This window comes from Phyllostomus hastatus, unplaced genomic scaffold, assembly GCF_019186645.2.
Source record: "Phyllostomus hastatus isolate PE091 unplaced genomic scaffold, TTU_PhHast_1.1 phas_contig_477, whole genome shotgun sequence".
Taxonomy (NCBI): domain Eukaryota; kingdom Metazoa; phylum Chordata; class Mammalia; order Chiroptera; family Phyllostomidae; genus Phyllostomus; species Phyllostomus hastatus.
The window spans coordinates 2,543,475-2,570,120 of NW_025333889.1; the positions used below are offsets into that span (position 1 = coordinate 2,543,475).

The following is a 26,646-nucleotide window of genomic DNA, read 5'->3' on the forward strand; positions in this document are numbered from 1 at the left end:
GTTCCTGGACGACCCCCCCCTCATTTCCCAACGAGACCCTGACGGCTCCCAGGACAGTCTCGGCAGCCTCAGCCGCCACCCGAGACCCCGCCCCACCACCCTCTTGGGCGCTGGCCGGAACCCCCTGCCGCCCGTCCCCGGCTCCTCCGACGGCCTCTGAGGTGCTCGTGAAAAGAGCTCGTGCTCGTCTTCAGGGTCAAGGGCGTCAGGCATCAGGGACTGCTGCTCACTGACGACGTTGTGTTTCCGTGTCGCTCACCTGCCAGCGGAGGCGACAGATGACGCATTTCTCTGGAAACGTGTTAGTGTTCTCTGTGTGGCCGAGGGTGGGGACAGACAGCCTCGCGCCCACCGGGCGTCGGGGTCATCGGGCCCGCCACAGGGAAGGGCCCACGGTGGGTGTCTGGGGCCGAGATGGAGACGAGAGGATGGAGCTGACCCTCGGAGACAGCCTGCCTTTCTGTCCCGGAGTGCAGGCGTCGGGGAGAATCGGCTCCAGGGACGCCAGGTGGCGGCGCTGCTGGGGCAGAAGGTCTCTCCCACGGTTTTTGCTTGTTTGTTTGTTTGGTTGGTTGGTCGGTTGGTTCGCTCTTTAATACGTGACCCTCCAGAAGGGCGGTGTGGTGCCCCATCCCGAAACAGGCACTCGACCTCCAGCGGGGACGCAGTGCCTGTCGGCACCGCACAGCTTAGCGTGGCATTGGGGGCCCGCGCCCGGCGCACTGGGGGACCCCTCCTGAAGCTGCTGGTGAGGCAGGACCTGCCCCTGCCTCCTCCACACCCCCCAGGAGCTGGCCAGCCCTGCCTCCCCCGCCCCCCACCCCATTGCTCCCAGGGTCCCCACAGATCGTCCCTATCCGCGCCCCTGTCCTGTGTCCACGCTACCTGAGACGGGAGGAGGGGACGATTGGAAAGCGCACTGCCGTCTCAGACTTTCTCTGCATCCTTGAGGTGATGTGACCAGTCGGCTGTCGCCCACCGGGCCGACTTTGACCTTGTTCTCAGAAGGCGGGTGTATCGCCTTACGTCACCGGGCCTGGAGAGCACTTCCCTGTCACCCCTGTTCACACTGGTGACACCCGGGAGTAGCTGGAGAACCTAAAAAGCTGTGGCTCTGTGGTCCCATTTCAACACGGCGTCCAGATCAGGGGACACCGGCCGGCAGCGGAAGGTGACTTCACTGTCGTTGCTTCTCTGTCTTTGTCCAGGTCCCACATGCCCGACAGTTGCCGCCGAAGTCCCCGGACGCCCCCGGTCCCCACCTTAGACCGAGCGCCTTCTGTCTTCTTTCTTCCCTGTGGCCCTCTCCCTCGCCATTTCGCCCGTGATGGAAAACCTCCCTAGTGGAAACCGCCCGCACCTCCCAGCACACGGCCCGCCCCTCTGCCTTCACGCATCACGTCCCCGTGGAAAAACCAGAACACGAGACGGCTCCGCCGTGCCCGGCCCGTGCCCACACCCCGTCGCGCTGCCTCGAGCCTTCGGAGACACACAGGGAACCCTGAAAGGGCCCCCGTGTTCTCGGTGCCCGGGGAGCTGTCCCTAAAGACCGCGGAACGAGGCTGCATTGCTAAGTGGCCTCCCGCAGCCGCAGGTTGACACAGGTTGGCGCAGGTTGGCGAGCCCGTCCCCCTGCGGAAGAAGGGCAGACACGTCCACGCACCTGTCTCCCTGCAGTGGTCAGGCCCAGAAAGATGCACCTGAGGGAACGCAGAGGAATCTTCAGGCCAACTGAAAAGCAGCTCCTGACACAGGGAGACGCCCCTGAATCCGGGGCTGGGGGGCCGCAAGCTGGACTGTGGGGAGGAGCGGGGTGACGCGAGGCGGTGAGCCCGGCCCGGGAGGAAGTTGCGGCGTGGCCCACGAGGTAGGAGCGCCGCCGGGTGTGGCAGTGAGACAGGAGCCACGGTAGCCCCCGGGCCGACGGGCGAGGAGCTGCGGGTTGAAGGAGCGGCTCCCCTGAAGCTCCCGAGACCGGGTGGGTCCATGTCCTAGAAGTGTGCCAGGGCCACCTAGAGTTCATCCGATATGCACAGAGCTGGTCCCTCACCTCAGGGCCACCGTGGTGTCGGAGTCCCTGGGGCTGACCGTTCCCCAGACCGTGACCGTCCGTGGGCAGCTGACGCTCGCCAATGGTCAGTCCCATCCCGGTCTGGGACTGGATTAGACCCCCGCCATACCCCTCAGGCACTGTTATTTTGCTGCAAAATAGTTCAAAACCGAAAGGATGGGCGGAGAAAAAGCCCCGAGGCTGGCGTGCTGTGACGGCATGCCAGTGGGCTCCCCACACCGCGCCGCACGGCCGCACCGGCCTGCCCTCCTCACGGGACGCCAACCGCGGGACATGGAAAACTCTAGAAAACGCTTATGCTTCTCAATGGGGGATTGTCCGTGTTATTAGGCCTCTATCTAAACACGCGTGTAAACACTACTTGACGTAAGTCACATGCAACATTTATCCCTGAAATACGTGGACCACGGTGCCTCCAAGGGTTACTTAAAAACTAAAGCAGAACAGTAAAGCAACTTCTGTCTGATTCAGAGAAAGCCGGGGTCCGCCTGCCACTCCTCGCTTGCATGTGCTCTGCACCTTCCTAGGGCGGTCGCCGGAGGAGAGAGTCGGATGTGCGGCTTCAGAGAACTTAAGGGGAAAACATCCGTGCAGGTTCCCTCCCCTCGCGTGGTGGTGAGCCCCGGGGGGGCAGGGGGGCTGCAGGGCGGCGGGGGGGGTGGTGGGGGGTCCCGTGAGCTAATCAGAAAAGAAGAGCTGAAGAAATAGAGACCAGGAGAGCTCACACCGAAATAAAGCAATTCCTGTTGCCTTAAATATAATTTGCGTTAGTTACATTTCAATTCCTAATTTATACATAGCGGGGTTGATAAAGAATCGCATTATAACAAAATTAGCCGGGGTGATTAGCCTAGCGCGCGAGCCGCTGATTGCACACCCAGCCCATCGCCGGGTAATTAGGACCAGCGTGCGGTGCGCGCTGGGGCTCTGGCACCTTGTTCCCCGCCGCCTGGCAAGGGCTCCTCCTCGCCTCCCCTCTGATCTGCAGTGGACGGCCATTGCTCCTCGTCCTCCCTTCGCTCTTCAAGTCGCCGCGTCCCGAGCGCTGTCCCGGGGCCGCCGCCCTCCCCTCTGTGTGTGCTGTGCTCCCCGCATGCTGGGGCCGGACGGCCTTCCGCTGGGAGGCGTTCGGGGCTGCAAAGCGTGTGGTGCTTGGCAATTCGGGCTCAAACATTTCTTTCCCCACCCGTGATTCTTTGGCCGAAGAAAGAACCAAGGGCCAACCGCACTCTCTGCCAAGCTGGCCGGATGCCCGGACCAGAGGCCGAGCCAGTGGGCTCCCGTCTCCTCTGTGGGCAGGGCCCGGGGCCAGCGGTGTCTCGAGTGTCTGCATCGGGGTTGCTTCAGTCCCGGCGCCCCCGGGGGCCGTCCCTCCGGAGGCCCCGGCTGCCCGCTGGCGGCTGACCTTCCACTGCGGTGCCTCTGCTCCCCACCCGGGGACTCTTTTCGGATTTCTTAAAGGTTTTACTTATTCATTTTTAGAGAGGGGGAAAGGGGAGGAGAAAGAGAGGGAGAGAAGCATCAGTGTGTGGTTGCCTCTCATGCAACCCTGAATGGGGACCCGGCCCACAACTCAGGCACGTGCCCTGACTGGGAATCGAACCGGCGACCCTTTGGTTTGCAGGCCGGCACTCAGTCCGCTGAGCCGCAGCAGCCAGGGCCCTGCATGGGGACTCTTGCCGAGAGACGGGTCATGATTGTTCCCACCGCAACAGGGAAACGATGGCCACGTGTGGTGCCGGAGGAGCCGGCTGACGCCACGTGGCCATCACAGCGCAGCACACACAGGTGCCATTTCCACGTCATGCGCACCTTCGTCTTACACGGTGTTACACGGCAAAGACGCATTTCAGTTCAAAAAGAATCCACAACTGTGTTCATCCCTGAGAAGCGACATGGAGCGGCCCAGGCCCCTCGGGTCACCTCAAGGTACAGGGAGCCGCCGGGGCGGCCGGGCTCTGGGACGGCTGATGTGGGGGTCCCGGACCCCCAGGCACACCGGCCCTGAGGAAAAAGCCCCCGTGACCCCCAGGACACACAGACGTCAACAAGAGGGGCTCTGCCCTCCTGTTACGCCGGGTGGCCGGCCCCAGGGGGTGGAGGCAGCTGCTCAGGCGTGGGGAGCCTGCTCTGTCCACTCCCGGGGTGCCCGAGTCTTCTTCACGCCGGCCGGCCCGTCTCTGAATTTGGGCACCAAAGATTTCACTCCCCTCCCTCCAGTTCCAGACGCGTCCAGTGTACAGCCCAGTGGACTCGGCTGTTAGAGGGAGCAAAGGAGCCGGCGTGCGGGACGCCGCGAGGTCTCCCCCCACGGACACGGGACACGGGTCCCAAGCCCCGGCCCGGGGGGCGGCTCTGCAGTCCCTGAGCAGGGACTCACTCCGGACAAGAGGTCACTGTGCTCGGTGGCACCTGTGAGATGGTCCTTCCAAACACTGCTCCCTCCCCCTCCCCACCCCTCACCCCCACGTCCACTGCCCGTCCCTAGAGCCGCCCTAGCTGGGCCAGTGGGGAGCTTCATGCCCGCCTGCCAGCGAGGGGGCGGGGAGGCCTGGGGCCAGGCGGCACCCCCCCAGCGGTAACTCTAGCCTGTTTCTTCTATTTATAGCCTCCCCGCTCGGCGCTCCGGGCAGCTGCTGACTCGGGACCCGGCGGAGAGCACAGGAGAAGTTTGGCCACCACACACGGACTCTGCCATGTCCGGCTCGGACCGCCTGCCCGACTACCCGCTCGGCTCCGGCGTGGCGAGGAGGCTGCGGTCCGCGCTGGAGGCCGGGGACGACGAGGCACTGCGGGACGTGGTCTGCACGCAGGTCCGGCCCGTGGACGCCGTGATCGAGCTGGCCAACGACGACTGGATGAAAGACCCCTGGGCCCCGCTGCCCCCCGGGGTGCTCGTAGGTAACCGCGGCGAGTCTCCTGTGTGCGACTCTGAGTGACCTGTCCCGTGTGCGGGCGACGGGCGGGCGGTGCTGGAGGTGCGGGGTGGGGTGGGGCGGGGGGGTGGGGGACAGGCAGATGATACACGCCCGGCTGTCCGACCCCTCTGTGTCTGCGTGCACACAGGCCGAGCAGCACCAAACAAACCTTGAGAAAGAGGAAGGCGCATCCAGGGGCATAGCGTGGCGCCTGGGCTCATTCTCCACTCCGTCCCTGGCCGGGCCCTCTGTGTGTCCCTCCCCCCCCTCCCCTCCTCAGAACACGTCCTCGTCCTCGGTGTGACTTGGGGTTCTGCTTCCTGAGTTACTGCCGCCGCACTGGCTGCCGTGCTGCTGCACAGCCGTCAGGGTTTCAGTCGCCCGTTGAGCTGATCAGCCACAAACGCTGGAAGCGAAGGCAGACCAGAGGGGAATCTGCGTCCCTTGTTGCTACTATCCATAACGGTGTAATTAGCGTCTTTATCGGCAAGCACAGGACTCTGTCTTATTCTGGCTGAGAGCTGTGTTTGTGGCGGGAACGGGGCTGGGAGAATTCCCCAGCTGGTCTCTGAGAGGATTCCTGGGTCTCGGCCACCCTGGCGTGGCCGGTGGCGAGCGTGGTGTTTCGGCCTGCGGGGCGGTGCGCACCCCGGTCGCTCCCCACTGCCTGCCCCTCCGTCCCACCCTCACCGCCCCGGGCAGGCCCCGCCCCCGCAGGTCCTGTCCTCCTTGTCAGGCCTCTTCTCACGTGGCTTGGCTGGTCGGGGGTCCGTGCGCAGGATCTCCCGTGTCTCTGTATCTGTCTGTCATTTCTGTGCGACTTCTTCACATACCACCTGCTGCACAAGATCGCTGTGTCGTGTTTGCTGAACATACTCTCCCGCCCTGAGATCTGCTGGTACTTGTTTCTCGATGTTCTCTGGCTGGTCAAAGGCGCCCTCCGCCATGCGGTCTTGACCCCTGAGTGCTGCTCAGGGCTCCTCTCCACCACTGGACAGGCTCCCTCCGCACACACATGTGTATGCACATGCATGCACACGCATGCACGTGCCACACCCTTGGACACACGTACACGTGTGCATGTGCCCCACCCGTGGGCCCATGCATGCACACATCATGCAGGTGTGTGTGCACACATGAACACGTGTGTGCACACACTCACACACTCGTGTGAACACACACAGATGCAGGAAGTGCACGGAAAGGGAGCACACCTGGGGTGTTGCTGCTCGTGCCTGAGCCCCAGGTGGTGAGGAGAGAGGGCGGAGGGCGGAGCCCCGGCTGCCTCCCCTGAGGCTGGGCAGCCGCTCGAGTCTCCGGGGACAGCCTGTCCCCTGCGTCTCCCTTTTCCTGGTTGTCCTGACAGTGGGGCGCCCCCAGGAGTCAGGCGCCCGGACAAAGAGCGGCCCGCCCGCCTTGATGCGGACCGGAGCTCTGCCCACGCAGGCCCGAGCCCCGCTGAGCCCCTGGGGACTGCCCCTGACTCCGGGACCAGAGATGCTTGGGTCCGGGCACACAGGTGGGGTCTCTAGAAGGGCCGAAGTGGGGCCAGACCTTGGGGCCACCCCTTGGAAGGCAGCCGCAGTGGGAACACGAACACAGGAAAGAATGTAGGTGGTCGGCGGGTGGCGCAGGACGACAGAGGGAAGTGGCGGCCGGCGAGGGGCCAGAGCTGGGGGCGCCCACCCAGGCTGGGGGGGGGACAAAAACCAAGTGTCCCACTGCCAAAAGCATTCTGGGAAGCGGGGAAGGACACGTGTTCCCTCCCGAGGACGGCCTGGTTGGCAGGATTCTGGGTATTTTTCGGAAGATGACAGCTTGCAAAAATAAGTAAAGAAACATAAAAGTCTTCTCTGCTTGTCGACATGAACATGCGGGGACCGCTGGCCTCTGGACTGGGCGCCCCCACCCCAAACAGAACAGGAAATGATGACGCTTCATTCCAGTCCGTCCCCATCGGCGTCACAGAAAAGAGCACAGGGGAAAAGAGGCGCCGGGTGCGAAAGTGGTGGGAACAGCTTTCTCCGGAGAACTCCCTCAGGTGTGCGCACATGCAGCTGAAACACGCAGCCCCCGCTGCGGGCGAGACAAAGCGCAGAGCACGCCCTCCATCCCCGGCCGGCGGCAGGCATGCGGCAAGAGAAGGGTCCTCAGTCAGGAGCCCCCCCAAAGGCTCAGCTCACCTGTGTCCCGGCGAAGCCACCTCCTCTCCCCAGGTTGGACTTGGGATGCCCCACAGGATGCTGGGAAGGGCCCGGAAGCCTCTCCGGGGCACTCAGCCCAGCTCTGGGCTGCGTGAGGAACCTGCTGGGGGTGCCAGGAGCCTCCCCCGCCCAGGGCTCCACCCAGGCCCCCAGGCGTGTGAGCACCCCCCGTGCTCACCGAGGCCACCCTGCCCCTCCCGACCCCGCACCCAGGGCCACCTCCCTGGAAGCCTGACCCCGCTGACCCCTCCTCCCGCCAGTCTCCGCGAGCCACGGAAGCACACGGCCGGACCAGGCCAGGCTGGGCTGGGTTCTGCTCCCACCACACCTCCCACACCCAAATACAGCCCCCTCACGGGCAGGGGCCCCGCCCCGCCCTGTCCATCTCCAGCTCCTGGAGCACCAGGTCCTCGTCCTGAGAAGGAGCTCAGACACCGGGTGCCCTGCCCCGCGGGGGTGGGCCCAGCTCCTTGGCCGTCCCTCAGCCGGGTGGGCACCGCCTGCCTGTCCACAGATGCCGCTGGGGCCGGTCTTCCTGCAAAGAGTCTCTAACTCCCCTCTCTGCTAAAGCCAGCTCTCTGCCGCATAATATCCGTGACAGTTGTGCTATTTGTCCTTGCCTCTTCCCGATGCCTGTCGCCCCAGCCGCCCCTGAGGACACGGGGAGACAGAAGGACATCTGGGGGAGGGGCGGCGAGATCCATCTTGCCCCCAGATGCATCGACAGTACAATTTGGTAACTGGTGTAATCACACTACTTAAGGAACAACTGATTACTAATTGCTATTATTAAGGATGTCAGCACCCCGTGAGTTTGCTGCTGATATATTGCACCCAAGTCAAGATGCTACCTGAATTCCTGATTGGGGTGGGAGACCGGGGCCGCTCCGCTGTGCGTGGGGCGGCGGCGTGCACGCATCTGGGGGCAAGCGAGAGAACTGCTAACTGGGTTTTCGCTAAGCGATCTCACCCAGCCGCGTGGAGTGGGGGGGTGGGCACGAGCGTGGGCGAACATGTGGCAGGCATGTGTCCACACGCCAAGACGCAGTTGAGACCGGCATCGCCCAGCCCGGACGCTGAGCGCGCCCTGGCGTGGGGGCCACAGCCGCCGCCCCTGGCCGCCCCTGGGGAGGGTCTCCCCCCGGGGCAGACGGAACCCTTAGCTGTCAGGCAGGTGGGCACAGCCCCGGCCTTGGGGGGCTCCCTGGAAGCCGTGCTGAGAGCACGCGCACTGCCGGCGACTCAGAGACGGGCGGTGTGACGGGGGCAGCTGCAGAAGGGCAGTGGGGGGACCGCGTTCTCGCCTTGGGTCCGCCCCTGCCTGGGCGGTCTGGGACCTGCCAGTCCGTCTCTCTGAGCCTGAACTTCCTCACTGAAGGAAACGGGCCGTCTCTCGGGGTCTTTCAGGAAGCGGACGAACCAGGGTTCTGGGACTGAGGGCGAGAGTGTACAGAGCAGAGGAACCGCCCCGCCGCCCCGCAGCACGGGGCCTCCTCTCGGGCCCGCGCGGACCGCCCGCCTTCCAGCGGAGGCCTGCGGGGTGGGCAGGGCCTTGCCTGGAGGCTGATGGGAGGCTGGTGTAGGAGCCGGAAGGTGCCACCTAAGCAGCAGGGTGGCCGGGGCCAGCCCTGTCCTGACTGTCAGGGAGAAAGAGTCCCCAGACCAGAGCGTGTGAGAAGGGGAACCGCCCCAAAGTGGAGGCAGAGGGAGGAATCCGGTGCAGCGAGGACCTGTGGCCGGCACGGTTCCGGTGGGGCTGAATGAGGCCCCACAGCCGGGGCCGGGGGGGAGAGGGAACGGGGTGGGGGGAGGCTGGACTCCAGCGCTCTCCCTGGTATCCCGTGATGCCCGTGTTTCGTCCCGTGGCTGCGCTTCACGGGTGGGACAGCGAGGTTCGCATCTGTTCCTGTCCCGCTCAACAGCCAGTTCGGAGCAGCGCGTTCCGCCGGTCCGTTCCTGGCCTGAAGTCAGGGCCCTCGGTGCCGGCCCACCCAGAGGCGTGTGGCAGGAGGGTCCGTGGAAAAAAAATGCCCCCACGGAAGCTGTGCACAACCCTCTGGCTCTGCATCACCTACACACACATACACACACACGCATGGTCATGCACAGGCACACACACACAGCGTAACGACATGGTCCCCGACCTCAAACGAGAGTATCAAGAACAGCACGGACCAACGAGTGGGGGGCTCGGCCGCGGGGGGGAAACCAGCCACGGGAAGCAGGGGTCACGGTGACAGGGAAGGATGGCAGTCAACGCTCTCTGTCATCTCGGCCACAGGCCCCGAGCGAAGGGCGTGGGGGCAGGGAGCCCCTGCTCCGAGCAAAATGAAATTAAACCTTTCTAAGTACTTATAAATCAGCACCTAATGACAGTATCCCGCCACCAGCCAGAGCGTCGCTCTTATTACTCTGATTCACAAGCCAGGAAAAGATCTGGAATTATGCACAAATTATTGTCCCATCTTCTTAATTAACGCTGATTGCAAAATTCTTGCTGAAGTCCTTGCTAACAGACTCAATTATGCGCTGCCTGAATTGATTCACCCAGATCAAGTGGAATTTATTAGAAATACACTTTCCTACAATAACATCAGATTATCTTTGAATATAGTTAAATTATTTAGGGACAAAATGGTTCCAGTAGCAGCCCTGGCTTTAGACACAGAAAAACATCTCCCACCACCTAGAAAGCAGAAGACACTGCTGTCTGTTCCGCCGAGCGCCCGGGCTCTCCCCTCCCCCAGAAGCAGGCTGCGTCGTGGCGCTCGGAGCAGACGCCTGCCTTGGAGCTAATGGTCCAGCTTCAAAGCCGCGAGCAGGAGGATGACTCCTGTGGGGCGGAGTCTCAGCTCCCCCCAAGTCCAAACCCTCGCTGCCTGCGGAACACAGGGCCCTTGCAATTAGACGAAGTCAGGGTATTTTCAGAATCAAAACGGAGAAACAAGCTAATAAAGAAATAATGTGTGCTGACGATACGCTTCTGTTAGCATCACTCCCACGCCCGCCGGAGAGTTCCGAAAGGACCCAGAGAGAGACGAGGGTACGGAGGGGAGGCTCTCCACCTGCCCAGGTGGGGCGGTGTCTCCCACGACGGCGAGCTCTGCCTGGGACAAACACTGTGGAGGAACAGCTCAGAAATGGCAAACACGCTTCCCACAACCGGGTTCGCCCTTCCCCTGCCACTTCCCCTCGCCTTCCCGTACCAAATGCAGCCACCGGATGTTGGGCAGGGAACGGACTTGTCCTGTTTGCCCTGTCCCAGCACACAGTAGGGATATAACACATATGAACAGGCCAAGGAGCGTCTGGTGGATGCTCAACATCTGGGTTGGCCCTGCAAAGGTGAGCACGTTCTTACCAGGCTGCAGTGGGAAGGAACGGGTCCAAGTGAAGGCAGCGGAGGGAGTGAGCCCGGGGCACACTTGCCTTGCACACGGACGTGGGCATGGCTGGGCAGGCGGTGTGCGGATCGGAGGAGGGGAGCCCCGGCAGGTCAGTGGGGCCTGTGTTGTGTGGGGCCACAGGTTCTAGACGTAGGAGCTTGCTAGTGAGACCGTGAGCGGCCATGCCGCCATGAAATGAGATCGTGTGCTTTGGGAAAAACAGGAACGTTCGCATCCATAGGAAGGACAGAGGTGGACAGACCGGTGCCAGGAGACGCAGCTGGCTGTCTCTGCCCCTCGTCCCGGTGGCGCTACAGTGGCATCCGCCACCCTGAAGCCGGGGCGGGCCTGCTCCGGTCGACAACGGGCTTGACCGCAGATCGAAGGCGGCAGAAGAAAGAGTCAGAGAATCTGAAACCAGAGCCACAGACGGGACGCAGCCTGGAGAACGGAAAGGAAGATGGTTAACAACACAATGAACAGGGACTGCGGGCCAGAGAGAAGGCCTAGCGTGCTCCATTTGAGCTCGAGAGAGGAGGTGGAGCAGGAAACATTCCAGGGAAATAATCACCAGCTGCCTCCCACACGGGATGGAAGATACAAATTCGCAGATTCCAGAAGCCCAGCCACACTGGGAGCAGGAGAGGCGTGAGAGGGAGGGGCCGCGTGTGCGCCCAAGCGCCTGGCTGCTTTACTGGCTGTCGCTGAGGAGCCGGCCTCACGTGGGGAGGGAGGGAAAGGTGCACAGAGAGAGGGACGCGACAGCAGTCTCGTACCTGCAGGTGCACGTAACTCTCCTTCCCACAAACCCGCGCCGGGGCCCGGGGCCTGCAGAGAAGGCGGGCCAACAGAGGCCTGAGGGCCAGCTGTCTGTTTTTATAAATAAAGTTTTATTGGAACACAGCCTATGCTGGTTCATTTGCATATCTTCCGAGGCTGCTTTTATGCTACAATGACAGAGAGGAGTCATTGCCACCAAGACCGTACAACCAACAAACCGAAAATAGTTCCTGTCTGGCACTCCACAGAGAGAGTCTGGTGGCCACTGGTGACTAGTGGACACTTCAACTTTTAAAGCTCACCACCCCGCCCCTGTCTCTCCCGGTGTTCCTTTATCACCCCCCACGCCGGTGGCTCCGGGGCAGCAGCAGCAGCACGGGGGTGGGGGGGGGCAGGTGCTGCTCTGACAGGTGCACGCCGGGGAGAGCGACAGGGAGGGTGTGGGAACTCGGGCAGCGATGTTCCGGCTAACACGATACCCACGTGCACGGTTTCTGGACTTGTAACCAGGTGTCTTTTTTCCATTTTATTTTATCCTGTAATTCATCGCAATTGTATTTTGCAAAAGAATCAGCCTGTGACGACGTGGGACTTGGAAAGAAATCCCTGGCCCTTCACCTCCGGCAGCTGAGCAGCTGGGGGGTCCAAGCCCCCGCTCAGCGACGCCACCCCGCTCTTTTTTGCCGCCGGTGGCCTTCGGGCAGGCTGTCTCGCTACTCTCCTGTCCTCACCTGCTCTGTCCCCTCCGGCGCCACAGTCCTTTTTTCCCTTTTGTAATCCTCACCCGAGGATACAGTCGCTGGGTTTGGAGAGAGAGGAGGGGAGAGAGACGGAAACATCGGTGTGAGAGAGGAACGCAGACTGGCCACCTCCCACGCGTGCCCCGACTGGGAATCAAACTGGCAACCCAGGCGCGTGCCTGGGCCAGGGACGGACCCCGCAGCCCTTTGGGGCACGGGACGACGCTCCAACCAGCGGAGCCGCCCGGCCAGGGCCAGCGATTCTCAGGGCAAGGGCTTCTGCCCCGCCCACTCCTGCCCCGCCCACCCCGGCTTCCGCAAGGTTGACGCGCTGCGCGTGCGCACTCGTTAGGGAACGTTTCCACACGGCACAGCCCCTCACCATGCCACCTGCAAACCAGGCAACCTCTGTGTCGCCCGCTCTTCCAAAACTTGATTTAAAAAAAAAAAAAAGAGTCTTTCACCATCTTAGGCAAAGATCGCTTGTCCTTTTAATTTGCATTTTCAGTTAGTAAAATCGGAGGTTGTGCATGTTTAGTAGTCATTTATGCTTCGTATAATGTCTATTTCCTACCTTTCTGCCGGAAGTTCCAAGTTTTCGTATTTTGCCAACTGAAAAATAAAGAGTGAACTCGGAATCACCAGATGACACCAGCCTCACTCTGCTCCAGGCAGAGCCACAGAGCCCCAGGAGGCCCCCCCCCCCCGGGCCGCCCCCCTCCCACCCTTAGCTGCAGGATCAGTAACCCTCGCCTTTCCAGAAGGGGCAGAGAGGGCAGGCCAATCCCACCCACCTCGAGAGAGTGTCGGGCTCCCGGCGTGAGATCCATGAAAAACAATCAGTCTGAGCGTGCAATTTGTCTCAAGAGGCGGGAGCTGCAATTTTATCATGTAATTAAATCCCCATGACAGTTGCAGAGAAACTCCGTCATCTTTATCCAGGAGAGCGCCAATGACATGCTTTCCAGCCCGGTCCCCAGAGCCGGTAAATGTCCTCCCAGGGCTACGTGCTGGTGGCCCCTGTGCTGGGGTCAGCTGGCGGGGCAGGGGCGGGGCTCCGCCTGTCTGTCACCCTGGGCCTGGGCGCATCTGCAGGCTCGTGGCACCTCAGTCTCTGGGCTTCCTTCCAGAGCAGCCCTCCCAGGGCCCCCCCCCCCCGGACCCCCGGGGGCAGAAGCAGCACTTGACCTTTGGATACGACGCTGCTCATGATGAGACGGGACTTTGTTGTTTTACAGGAAGATAAGTTCAGGAAAACAAGTTTGTTTTTTCTTCCCCGAACCGTCTTCTTCCACACAATGGAAATGAGATTTCTTAATAATGGGAAATCACTGCCAGCGATTTAAGTCGTCATTAACAGAGGCACTTGATCGGAGGGAGTGAGATGTCCTAATGCCGGGGGCAATGAGGTGTACCGCGCGAACCTTGTTTTCCGGGCAGAAGGTGGAGGCCCTTTAACGGCTTTAACATTAGTGCCTGTGTGTGTGTGTGTGTGTGTGTGTGTGTGTGTGTGTGTCGCACGAACGCAGGTGATGGGGGGGATGTATCCTGAAGCTCTTACAAGCAGAGCCTTGCACACCTGCCCAGCTCACTGTTTTCTCTTTAAATTAAAAAAGCTGGAGGGCACAGGGAGGAAGGAGGAGCAGCCATTAGAAATTAAATGGGGAGAGTGAGACTCGGAAACGGGGTGTAAGACTGGGGGCCAGTGTGCCGGGGGCTGGTCGTGGGAGAGTTCGAGGGTCCGATGGGACCGAGTGCCTGGCCGCATAACGACGCGCATCAGCATACCGGGGGACGTGCGGGAAGCTCACAATGTTTGCAGGGGAAGGGCTTCCTGCCCTGGCTTGCCCGTCCACCTGGACGCCTGACCCGGGAAGGAAGCCACGTGTTTGCCACGTGGCCTGCCTAGGAAAGGGCCCCCACGTTCGCCCTTCCCCGGGAACGCAAGGACGGGGCCAGCGGCCCGCAGCCTGTAGCTCACGGCGGGGACTCGTGCGAAGCGACGCACGTGGAGAAGCGGCCTGGCCCCGCCCCATTTCCGACTGGGCGGGGCTGTTCCACAGACGCCGGCCGAGCTGGTCCTCAGAGGCTTCTGCGGAAAAGACCATCATTCGCCCGATCGATGGCGGGCCGTGAAAGATCTTGCTGGCACATGAAAAAGATAATCACCGCTTCGGCGCGACCGTTTGTGGGAGGCCACGAATTCGAGACACAGGTGTTTCCTGGAGGGCAGTGAGGAGCCACTCAGCGACAAAACGAGATCACTCGGAAAATTTCAAGGTGGATTTTACCTCCTTCATCTCATTTGATCCAAAAGCAAAAACTCCCTCTTGTTAGCTTCCTGCACTCCTCCGAGGCTTGGTGCGGGGGGACCAGTTTTTATGTCTTCTACAGACAAAATGTTATGCTTCTAATTTAAGTCCCAAAAATATTCCTTACAAAATCACATTCAAACGCACCGGACTACCTGGCTACTTATTAGAGAGGGCTCGCTCGTTCACCCGGTCGGCCAGATGAAAGCCGGCTGCCCTGTGCTGCTTGGACCTTTGTCTTCCAAGTTCGCTCCCCACCCGCTCTGCAGCGAAAGGCCACAGAAATTACATTTCTTTAGTGCGCTGCATGGCCCACTAAACAAAGGAGGTCCCTCCCTCCCACGCGCACCATTCGAGAGTGCGTCTAAAGGACTGAGAGCATGGAACATACTGGGTTAGAGAAAATCATATTCGCCAGCACCCCCCTCTTCCAAGACGGGTGCTGTGTTTGCTCAGAAGTCCCTTGCCCAGGTCCCCGGCGTAGAAGCGGAAGCTGGCAGGGCCCGAGAATGCGTGGAACCACGTGGCCGGGGCAGAGCCACACCAACAGTGAGAGGGGGAAGGTTTCAGTGGTTGCACCAGAGAGCCAGCGGGGATGGCGAAGGTGGAGCAGGGCTGTGCAGACTAAGGTAGACCCCCTCGCGTCTTCGGCGGAGTTGCCAGACTCGCTCAGGGGTGTTGGTAGTGGGCTTGAAAGCAGACAAGCCGACCAAGAAAAATCAGACGAGCTAACTGTGCCCCACGTGGGGTGGGGCAGAGCACGCACCGTTGGAGCAGGTGCAGGGGTCAAGGCGGACTCGAGGAAGCAAAGCGTGGGGTTCCCCAAAGCCCAGGGTCCTGGAGAGTAAGGGGACTTAACCCGACGCCAGTGCATACACAGGCGTGCTTTGAACGTTTTAAAATGTAGTCGAATAATTTGCTGCATTTCTGCCACCTAAACACACCCAGAGCCCAGCTAACCTCTCTGGGCTGAAAAACAAGACAAAGGAACCTCAGGGGCCAGAAACAGGGCAGCTGGCAGGTGCAGGCGGCAGCTCCGGCCTCACGATCCCCAAGGGCCACGGGCTCCCACGTGCCTGGGGTTTCTCGCTGGTCTGGGGCGCTGCTGGAATCAGACCCTCGCTCGGGCCTCCTGAGAACTTTTGGGATCTTGACCGTGTCCTGCTCCATGTCACCCACCAGCGGGATCCCCACCCTCCCACCCATTCTGCCGGATCATCGAGAACATGCCATCTACCGCATCGGCCTGGGGACAGAGTCTGCACAATGCAGGCGGTGTGCCCCAGCCCCCGGGGGGTCCGGACAGCACTGAGGCTCGGGCTGAACCCTGACCCCCCGCCACCAGGTTCTCTTGGGGCGGGGTGGGGGGAGCCAGCACTTTGGGAGCCCCCCCCCCCAGGTGATTCCATGCTACAGCCAAGGTCTGAAACACCGCTCTCCAGGTACCGTGGGCACTATTTCTCCAGTGTGAGTTTTTTAGCAAGCATTTCCTGAAGAAAGACCCATGTTTTTTTTCCATCTTCTCTAAAAGGTTTTCACGAGACCTTCCATCACAGGTTAAAATACACCTGCGGATGCCTCCATCCTGTCTGCCTATTCATGAGGGAACCACGCCACGGAAGAAGGTTCTTCCAGTCCCCCCGGACCTGTTCCTAGGGACCCCCGGACCCCCGAGTGCCCACTCCCTTCTCTAAACACTCTTCATGATCCGCTTGTTCCGTATTTCTCGTAACCCATCGGGGAGCTTGCCCGGGACTGATGGTCAGTTAACCTCTGGGGAACCGAATTCCCCTCCTGGCTGAAAATGTCACCTCCAGACTTCTGGTCCTTCTTCTGTTCCATCGCAATTTCTCAAAGATTTTAACGATCACTCGGCAACTGCACACAGAAATCCGCTCTCGGAAGAAGTGGCGTTTTCACGCGGACTGCGGTAGGCAGAGAAAACGAGATCTGAGTGGCTTCCTAAAGGCTGCGCTTTAGCTCTACCTGGGCTCGGAAGGATGCGGAGGATGAACACGGGGGACCAGTGGCTGGAGCCACGCGAGGTGTGGGGGGCAGGATGGGGGTGCGGCGGGCGAGGAGCCCAGCCAGGAGCGCCCGGGAGGGGCTGGCGCGGCCCACCTGAAACGGGAGGACCCCGTTCGGCTGGTGGGAAGGAGGATGAAAGAGCCCTGTGTTTGGGGGTCCGCTGCTCAGTGTGTCTCCCTGTGTGGTGCTCCAGGGCAAGAGTGTGGTACGTCTGGTCTCGGAATCCTGAAACCACGCCTTACAGTGCAATAGTCCATAAGCGTTTATTGAACAAATAGGTGAACAAACGGATTGGTTTTCAGGTACTGGTGGGGCAGGGTTGTTGTTTGGTTTTTGGTTTGTTTTGTTTTGTTTTTTAACACAATAGTCATGCACATAGCTTCGCTTGTTCTTAAAAAAAAAAAAAAAAAGACACCTCCCTGGCCAGTGTGGCTCAGTTGGTCGGAGCATCGCTCCATACAGAAACCAGAAGGTCACAGGTTCGATTCCCAGTCGAGGCGCAGAGGTTCAATCCCAGGTTGGGACGTGTGTGAGAGGCAACCGATCGATGTTTCTCACATCAGTGTTTCTCTCCCTCTCTCTCCCCCGCCCTCCCCCTTTCTCTGAAATCAATAAGCATGTCCTCGGGTGAGGCTTTAAAAAAACACGCCTTTACCACGCTCCGGAAGTGACCCGCGTGTCCCACGCGTGGGACCAACACTGTCTGCCCTGCACTGTCTTTACAGCTTTCACAAGGAACCGAGTCTTTCCGACGTCCACGCCCCGCCCACCAGAGTCACGCTCGGACACTCAGGACGCTGCTGACAAATGCGATGCTTGGAGAGCTAAATTTAGCATCGGACGTGGGTGGAGTGGCTCTCGTTTCTGGACTGTCCCCTGTGTCCCACCCCTTTTAAAAATAGCCCAGGACAAAAGACACTGAGTACAAAAGACACCTGCGGTTTGCAGGGAAGCGCGAGGGTCAGACCCGGGTGGGCAGGCGCAGGTGTGTGCGGACGGCCCTTCAGGGGCGCGCCCACTGGCATCCGGGACAGACCCCGCGGCAGAAGGGCGGCGCCCAGAGACCCGGCGGCACTCGGGCAGAACGAGCCCTGCTCCCACAGTGGGCGGAGCACAGGCGGAGTGTGTCTGCGGGGGGAGGAGCCGGGGACCTCCCCGCAGGGCACATGGACTACGAGCGGCCCCCCGAGGTGTTTCTGCCCCTCACTCTCCGCCCGAGCCTGCCTCTCACGCGCCGTGAAGGCCGTCTGCTCCCCGCGGGCGTGGCCGGTTCGTCTTCGCCGCCCTGCGGCCCACCACCCCCCGCCGTGTGCCAGGCTCGAAGCCGGCCTTTGGAAGATGCCTGGCCGTTCCCGTTGATGTCGATCCTGCCCTCGCTGTGGCGGCGGCTGCTGCAGACACGAGGGAGGTGAACCTGAAAACCCGTGAAATGAGGTTTCGGGGAGCGCTTGTGGAGCAAGGAGTAGGCGGGGCCTCCTCGAGAAACGCGGCGAGGCCCCTCCCCTCGTGGGGAGAGTGGGCCGAGTTGTGAGACCAGGATCTCGGGTGAAATCCCGCTCCCGACCTCGGAGCCCCTGCCCTTGGCTGAACCGCGGGCTCTTCCCTAAGGGAGGAAGGTAGCAGGTGACAAGAGTCAGAGACAGGACCACCGAGGAAGTGACAAGCAGGCGAGCCCATGTCACAGAGGCAGGCCCAGCTGGTCTCCCAGCCGTCTGCGTGAGGACTTCCCTGCTGCGTGTGGGACGCAGTGCCGGGCACCCGGGACTCCCATGGCGCGGAGGAAGCAGAAGCCCGTGGTCGAGTGGAGGCACAGACGAGTGACCGGCAGGAGCCAGCCCCGCTCTGGGCGCCACGGACAGGGCACGAGGTGTGAGGACGGACATCGGGACGAGCCGCGGAGGGGAGGGGAGGCTGAGCTGAGTGTGGACGGAGAGTGAGTGGCCTGGCCGGTGGCCAGGGCAGGACGAGGCCGGGTGGGGGGGACAGCATTGGCGGACCAAGGCACCAGCGGGGGGTCGCAGGACCCCCACCCCCCCCTTGTAAGGTGCCCCACACTCAGAATCGTCGCTCCCTGCGAGCCCGGCCTGCAGCCGGGAAAGCACATCTTCCGTGAGTTATCAGCGCACTCACGTCCCCTTCGCCCTTTCCCCCTTGTCAGGAGGTCAGGGGTGCTCTGCTGGGCGCCCGATTGTTGCGGGAAGCCCCAGTGGAAGAGGCCAGGTTACCGTCCCCGACAGCAGGGCTGTCGGACTCATGCTCACGGGGGGCCACATCAGCCTCGCGGTGGCCTTCGAAGGGCCGAAATAATTTCAGGACTGTATACATGTCACTGCTCCTTAACCAGGGGCAAGGAGCTCGGTGCTGCCGCTGGGCAGAAACAAGCTGCTGGGCAGGAAGAAACAAGGTGGAGGGCCGGATGCGGCCCGCGGGCCTGGTGTCTGCCTCCTGCGCAACAGAGGGCCCGACGCAGGGCACCTGCTCCGGCCGCGGGGCCTCAGAGAGAAGAGGGGCGAGTCGCCGGCGGCTTTGGGCATGGAGGGGCTCGAGAGAGAGGGACACGGAAAACGAGGGAGCTGGAGAAGTTCGGCTGTGACGCAGAAGGCATCGCCCACGAGCCCTGTTCCCGGACTTAGAGCCTTTTCCCTGTGTCTCCCTCTTGTTGGACTTCAACAGCACGTGGCCACAGGGTCCCAAGGGCCCCACGTCGGAGGCTGGCGCTGATGGGCGGCAGCTGCGGTCCCTCGCACCTCCACCGGACTCCCTGTCGCGCTCCTGGGCCTGGGCCCCACGCCGGCCTCTGGTCACATGCTTTTTCATCGTAACGCACATGGGCCCGGCAAAGGACCACGTAGCCCGGCTGCCCTGGCCCCTTCCCACCCCCCAGCAGGAGAAAAACAAGAGTCGCAAAAAGGGCAGAAGAATCGTGTGTTATCTGTATTATAAGAAAAGTGACCTTACCGATTTTTAGACACAAAGTAAAGCCCTGTGCTGAACTGGAGCACGTGAATTACTAACGCAGGGCTGTCACCATTGTTGTACTGTGGCGTTTCCCACCGTCGGCCGGGCGTGTGCCCGTGGGGATCCGTTCTCAGTGACTGGAATCCACAGACCGCCACGAGCCCCAGAGGATGCCCTTGCGAGCCCCTAGCCTGCCCTGTGGGACCTCCGTCCCCCCCCAGGGACCCTCGTGCGGCGTGTCGCCCGTGGCCTCCCGCGGGGCCTCGCTCACACATCCTCGGAGCTGACGCAGCCCCAGGGCGCACGTCCACTCACCCTGAAGGGGCGGAAGCAAGACGACGCCCCACCAAGCAAGAGAGGGGAGGGCTGCCTGCTGCAGGGCGTCCACCCGTGTGCAGAGAACCGTCCCGGAGACACACAGGTGCGTGCGTCTGTCCGTGGAGTTCGTGTCTGCACAGCCCCGGGCGAAAGTGCGTTCCCAGTCGTGAGCAGGCGACACCGTTGGTGCCTGTGCGATTTGTTCCTTCTTGAGTCAGTTGTGTTATCTCCGTACAGCGGTGGATGCCCTTGCGACCCTGGCACGGTCACAAGGGGGTGGCCGAGCACCCTGGCGTCTCAGCAGTCACGTGACACCAGTCCTAGCCAGCGACCATTATCACCCCGGAGCCCGCAGCGGTTATAAATACACCGGCCCCGAGCCCCAGCTGGAGGACAATGGAGTAATGACAATGGAAATAGCTCACCCTCCACGAGACACCTGTCCCCTCCCGCAGAACCCTGCCGGGGCAGCGGCACTGCCATGGAGAGGTGGCCAGGGCCGGTCGGCGGGAAGCTGCGGCTCTTGGGGAGGATGGACAAAGGGCCTCCTCGCGCGGCTGACGCGGCCCTGGTGAGCGAGCTCCACGCCGCCCTGCTCACGGGAGACCTGCGCCGCCTGGCCCCCCTCACGGACCGGCTCGTCCAGGGCGCCAACGCGGTGCTGGAGCTCAGGAAGGAGGAGACGGAGTGGCGGGGGGGCGCCCCGGCCACCTTCGGCCTGTCAGGTAGCCCTGCCCCTTGAAAGCCGCGTGACCGGCGCTGCGCGGAGCTGCTAACAGCCCTGTGAACGCAGAGCCCTGGGTGGGCGGGCCGCCGTCGCGGGGGCTGCATCTGACACGCGCGAGAGAAGGGGCCACAACGGGCATCGGTGGGCGGGAGTGTTAAGGTGCGGGTGTTAGGTGACGCGATGCGAGGGGCCCAGTGGAAAAGGCCGAGGTGTTGGTGAGAGGCGCCCGCCGGACGCTGGCCGGGGCCTCTCAGCCAGTGCTGGGAGGCGGGGATGGGGGGGAGCGCCCCTCCTCCGAGGGCGTGTGAATCCGTGAACAGCGGGGTGCTGGGCCGCAGCCAGGTCAACGGAGGGTGAGCTCCCTGCACCTGCTCCCGGAAGGGAGGGGAGCCTGGATGGGGAGCAGGAGCGAAGGAACCGGGGGGCCCCTCGAGTGCCCCTCGGTGCCCTCTTGCCGCCTGGAGACCCTCGTGGGGGAGCTGCCCCCTCCCCGGGCCGCAGCAGCTTTCTTGGCCGGCACTCCGTCCTGGGCACACTTCTCCGCCCTTGCCCGGGTGCAACCCGCTCACCGGGGGGTCATGTGTCGGAACCGCGGCGGCTCTGCCAGACCAAGGGGATTTGAGACTCTGTGGTCAGAGGGCCAGCGGTCGGTGTCCCGTGCTCCCGGCTCATGGGCTCTGGCAAAGGACAGGGAAGGCCGGCTTCCGAAGCGCTGACACTGTCCTGCCTGCCCCTCACGGGGGAGGGAAACTGCACCATTGTCACAGCAGCGCTCGTGTGACGGACAGGGGCTGCGGGGAGGCAGGTGCGCTCCCGTCCGGCTGTGCCACCTCCTGGCCGAGGGCGTCCCGGAGCCGCCCCGGGCCTCCCCTCCTCCCCCGGGTCCAGACAGGGTGCCCATACTCCCCCGGGCTCAGTGGCAGGTCGATCAAGGATGCCCGCTGTTGGAACGCTTGATGAATGGTTTTTTTTTTTTAAGATTTTATTTATTTATTTTTAGAGAGGGAAGGGAGGGAGAGAGAGAGAGAGAGAAACATCAATGTGCGGTTGCTGGGGACCATGGCCTACAACCCAGGCATGTGCCCTGACTGGGAATCGAACCTGCGATGCTTTGGTTCTCAGGCTGTGCTCAATCCACCGAGCTATGCCAGCCAGGACTTAATGTTGATTTTTTTAAGTCACCCCGCCCAGCCCTGAACACTTGCATGCTCAAATGCTGCAACTTCAAATCCGTATTAATGTCCCCATGCCCCGAGCCCGTCCCTCCCTCCTTGTCTCTCCTTCATCTTTCCACCCCAAGGAGCTGCTGTTTTACTACGGTGCGCCTGGGCGGCAGGAAACTGGGGGCACCCACCGCGGGAGAATGAGCTGTCCCAGGGGAGGGGCAGTGGAGAGCTGGCACCACCCCGCAGCCTCGTGCAGGCTGGGAAGACCGGGCGGGCCATGCAGCCGCATTCGGGGCTGCTGGGTTCCCACCCTCCCCGCCCAGCACCGGTCTTCCCCCGAGGCGGGCCCAGCAGCACCCGTGACCACAGGCGATGACTTCCTGGTGGCCAGCTCCAGGGGGGCGGGGGGCCACCCACAGGGTTGCAGGGGCCCTGATGCAACGCTGGCCCCACCCAGCTCGAGCCCAAGGAGAGCACTGGCGTGGAGGAGCTGGCGTGGACGTGCCTCGTGGGAGAAGCCCATGTCCGTGTTCCCCCTGGCGGCACCCGAGTCCCTCGTCACCCCCATATTTAGCAAAGCCCTCCTGCCTTGCGGGTCTGGGAATTACAGGAGGCTGATTCAGGCTTTCTGATCCCGAGATCTGTCTCAGAACCCTGGTTCTCCGAGAGGCTGGACGCTCGGCGCCATCTCCTAGACCAGGGGTGTCGGACTCATGTGCACCAGGGGCTACATCAGCCTCACGGTGGCCTTTAGAGGGCCGGATATAATTCTAGGACCCTTTGTATAAATGTAACTGCTCCTTAAGTAGGGGCAAGGAGCTAGGCACTGCTGCCGGATAAAACAAGGTGGAGGGCTAGATTCATCCCAGGGACCTTGTGTCTGCCTCTTGTGTCCTAGGGCCCGGACAAGCGAGCTGCCCCTAATCTAAGTCTGAGCTACCTGCCCACCAGGGCTCCAACCCGTCAGTGCACGGGAAGGCTTGGGAACCAGGGCAGGGCACCAGCTGCCAGGGCTGTGAGTCGGGCTGGGGACTCGGCATGCCCTAGAGAATGGGGCGCCCCCCCCCTTCGCCCCCCAGCGCGTGGGCTTCCATCGCAGGAAAACCAGCAGAACCGAGAACCAGGCGCTGGCCCTGCGGGAATGTAAGTCATTGCTATCGTCAGGAACCGGCTCTGGGCTCCCGCCTCCCAATCAGGCACCGTCCTCCCTGGGAACTCGGGTCGAACCCATGCAGGCCCCCGTCCCCCGGGCCTCTGGCCACCACCGCCCACGGCCGGGCCTGAGGGCCGCCCACACTGCCCCGAGGAGCCCGCGCCCGCCCCCAGCCTGGGCCCCGGGGACGCGGGCGGGCCGGCGTCTGCAGGCAGGTGATAATGAGTGGTCTTTCAGAACCGCGCAGCGTGGGTCCCGGGGAGGAGGCGGCCTGTGGAAAGGGTCTCCTCGGCAGCTCATTACAGACACCGTATCGATTCTTCCGTCGCTACCAGAAGGCGGCTCTGCCGTGTGAATCCCTGTCCCTTGAAGTGTATTCGCCAGGGACCGCGTCCCCCCCCGTTCCACGGGCACGCCGGCCCGCTAACAACCTTCCACGGGCCTTTTGAAAGCCCCAAGTTTTCAGAGAAGTGAGATGCATGGCACCTGCTCCATTCATCCTGCAAGAACAAGCAATCTATACACACGCACACACAGGGAAAAAAAAAAAAAAGAAAAACCCTAAAAAGCGCAGGGAAACAAACCAGCGCGGGGCTGGACGGGGCCCGCCGCATCAAAGCCCGCTTCTGACGCCCGGCCCCGTCCAAGGGGACTCAACTTTCCGCGAGCTCTTCTTGAGCGGCGCCGGCACCGCCATGGGTCGGTCTGTTTGGTCTGTTGCCTTCTCCTCTTAATGATAAAGGGTCTGTTTGGGGCGAGATGAGAGGGAGAGCTGGATTCCAGAAAAATCCGCGGCCGACAGCGGACTCTCCTCCCTGGAGCTGCCCCCCCGTTCAGAGCCCGGAGAATGGGAGCCCCTCCACACTGAGGTCCGCCCCTGTCCACCCCGCTGGGCCAGCTTGTGATGCCTCCAAGGGCCCTGAGGTCCCAGGCACCCCCACATTTGGCAAAGCCCTCTGCTCCTCGATAACACACACCCCCTTCTCTCTGGCTCCGTTCTGGCCTCCCCAGTCTCTTTATTTCCTTGCCGCCCTCTCCGTGTCCACCTCTGCCTCCTCTCCAGTGCCCCTGAGCTCTGTTCCCGGTGCGGGCGCCCTGTGTCCCCGCTCCCTATGCTTGGGTCTGCCCTCGACACAGCTCTCTGCCCCTCTCTGCGGTTGCCTCTCCCCTCCCTCTCCCAGCTGCCCCCCCGGAACCCTGCTCCCTCCTCCCTGTGTCCCCCGGATCTCTCTGCTTTCTCTGTCCCAGCCCTCGGGGTCTTTGAGTATCTCCCTCCATGCCCATCGAGTACCTGCTTCTAAGAGATGGTTTCGCCCTATTTCAGCCCTCATGGACATGCCCCACAGCAGTGCCCCCTGCTCACCTTGCCTCCCCTCCCCCACCCCCAGGTCTCTGGACGCTGGAGTACAAGCGTGAGCTCACCACGCCCCTGTGCATCGCGGCAGCCCGAGGCCACGAGGACTGCGTGGGCCACCTGCTCCACCGGGGCGCCGACCCGGACTCCAGCCCCGGCGGGCGTGGGCCCCTGCACGAGGCCTGCCTGGGGGGCCACACGGCCTGCGCAGAGCTGCTGCTGCGGCACCGCGCGGACCCCGACCTGCTCAGCGCCGAGGGCCTGGCGCCCCTGCACCTCTGCCGCACGGCGGCCTCGCTCGGGTGAGTGACGTTGTCCCCGCCACGCCCCTCCGCCCCAGGGACCCTGGAGTCTGCCCGGGACGGAGCCCTGACACTTCCTGCGCCCTGACACCACCCAGACCCCGGACCAGCCATCCACCGGACCCTGCCTAGGCCGGAGCTCCGCAGCTGGCCACGCCCCTCCGCCCCGGTCCCCGCCCCCACGACCAGTGGTCCCCGCCCCCCGCCCGGACTCGCTCGGCCCTTCCCGGGGGTGTAATTAGCCTTGATTGCGAGCACCGGGGGCGGCGCCACACCGAGCTAATGAGCGGGCTGATCAGGCCCGCAGACGCGCGCTGAGGAGTGCTAAAAGGCCACTGGCGGGGTTGGAGGCTGAAAAATTAGAGTTTTTAATGATAATTTTATGCAGAATAATTGTCACAGTGTGACACAAATGGCTAGCTCCTCGGGCGGGGCTTCGGAGCCCCACTAGGAAGCCGCGCCGGGCCGGGCCTTTTTCGGAGTTTTCGGGGAGCAGCAGCCCCAGCCCAACGGCCCGCGCGGGTGCTGCGGCCCGGGAGGTGGCGCCGCCGCCCCGTCCAGCCGGCGTTCGTCCTTGCGGAGTGGCTGTGCCCGTGGGGTCCGGGAGAGGCTGTGGGACCACGTGTCAACGCGGAGGATTTATGTCCCGCGTCTGGGCCCGCATTGTGTCCTCTTGACATGTCTCTTACTCAAAACGTTCTGGCCCCTGCCCCCGGGGCTGTCATTTCTCGGCCGACTGTCTCTGGACTGTGAATTGAATAAAATCACTGTGTGACGTGCAGGCGGGCGGGACGGCGGGGCTCCCAGAGAACGAGGGGAGCCCCACCTACGGATGTCACCTGAGTTCAGGGTGGGGACTCCGAGAGGCAGGCAGGCCGGCCCCCGGGAGCCTGAGAGTGACCCGCAGAAGCAGTGTGGTACCCGTGTACTTCTTTAGGGACAGCGTTACTGGGGTGTGACCACGCTGCCCGTGTTTGCAGCGTGCGACCGGGTGAATTCGGACAGACATCGGTGCCCTCTGGGGACCGTCCCCGCCATCGAGAGAGTGACCTCACCATCGGCATCCGAAGGGGCCCTGGCCCTGTGGTTGCCCCCCCGCCCCCTCCTCCGTGATGGCACCGATCTCTGCTTCTGGCGCTGCAGTGGAGTCTGAACTGGCTGGAACCCAACATACGCGGAATGTGCTCTTTCCATCCGGCGCCATTCACTCCCACGTCCGCGTGAGGGCCCTCCTGTTGTTGCGTGTGTCCAGAACTCACTGCCGGCCGTCGCTGCGCGGTGTTCCGGGTGCGGTGTTCCCCGGCATGGCCGTCCCTCCCCTCCTGTGCGGAAAGGCCGCGGCTTGTCCCCAGCTCCCGGCTGGGACCGGCCAGCCGCGGTGAACACCCGTGCTCCGGCTTTGTGTGGGTGCCCGCTTTCCTTTCTCCCGGGCAAGCACGCGGGTCTGGAGGGCTGGGTCATAGGGCGTGACGGAAAGATACCCTTTTAAGAAACTGCCACGCTGGTGTCCCCAGGGGCTGTGCCACTGTGCAGGCCCCCTGGCGAGGCAGGAGGTCTGGTTGGGTCTCATCCTTGTAACCGAACGCAGGTCCCGCTGCCCACCGCTGAGAGAGCCGGTGCTCGAGGGGCAGGTGCTGACGTGAAGGAAAGGGGTTTATTCCCAGGTGCCGCCCACCTGGAACTCGGGGGACTCGGGTCTCAGAGCCCATCCCCCCCCAGAGGAGGCAGAGGTGTTTGTTCATAAGGACGGAGGGGGCTGCCGAGTTCTCCACGTGCAGACGGGCTCGGTCCATTCCCGCAGGACAGGGCCGGGCCGGTGCGCGTCATCCGGGCTCATCATCCCGGCTGCACCGCGTCCTCGCTCCGTGGCCCAAGGTCAGCACGTTTCCAGGTGCCGGGGTGCGTGAAGGTCAGGGTCTGCGTCTTCTGAAGCTCGTTCCCGGGATTCGTCGACAAGCTCCACGTCAGTCAGAGCCCGCACGTGCAGAAACAGTGTCGGAAGAACAGTGGGTGGGCTCCACCCTGCCCTCCCCCGCCCTCCCCCCGCCTCCCGTGACCATGTCCATCCTCACCAGCGCCTGGCCTGGCCACTCCTCAACCCTAGACCACATCCTGTAGAGGTGTGCAGGTCCCGTCTGCGTTTCCCTAGCGACGCTCGATGCTGAGCTGCTTTGCGGGCATTTATCTGCCACCCCCACAGCTTCTCTGGTGCCGGGCCTGTTCAGATCT

General features: G+C 62.6%; 1 protein-coding gene across 2 annotated transcripts in view; it reads left to right on the top strand.

Annotated features, from left to right (window-relative positions):
- Nucleotides 1-4,750: 4,750 nt before the first annotated feature.
- Nucleotides 4,751-26,646, top strand: part of ASB18 (ankyrin repeat and SOCS box containing 18) — a 43,809-nt gene continuing 21,913 nt past the window's right edge. Inside the window, exons 1-4 of one of the 2 annotated variants that reach the window (XM_045845706.1) lie at nt 4,751-4,968; nt 11,995-12,001; nt 20,321-20,440; nt 24,150-24,417. In XM_045845706.1, coding sequence (XP_045701662.1) covers nt 4,768-4,968; nt 11,995-12,001; nt 20,321-20,440; nt 24,150-24,417 — 596 coding nt within the window. In that variant the 5' untranslated portion in view covers nt 4,751-4,767. Of the gene's footprint in view, nt 4,973-11,994; nt 12,002-20,320; nt 20,441-24,149; nt 24,418-26,646 lie in introns of both variants that reach the window. The other variant, XM_045845705.1, reaches the window with a different exon arrangement.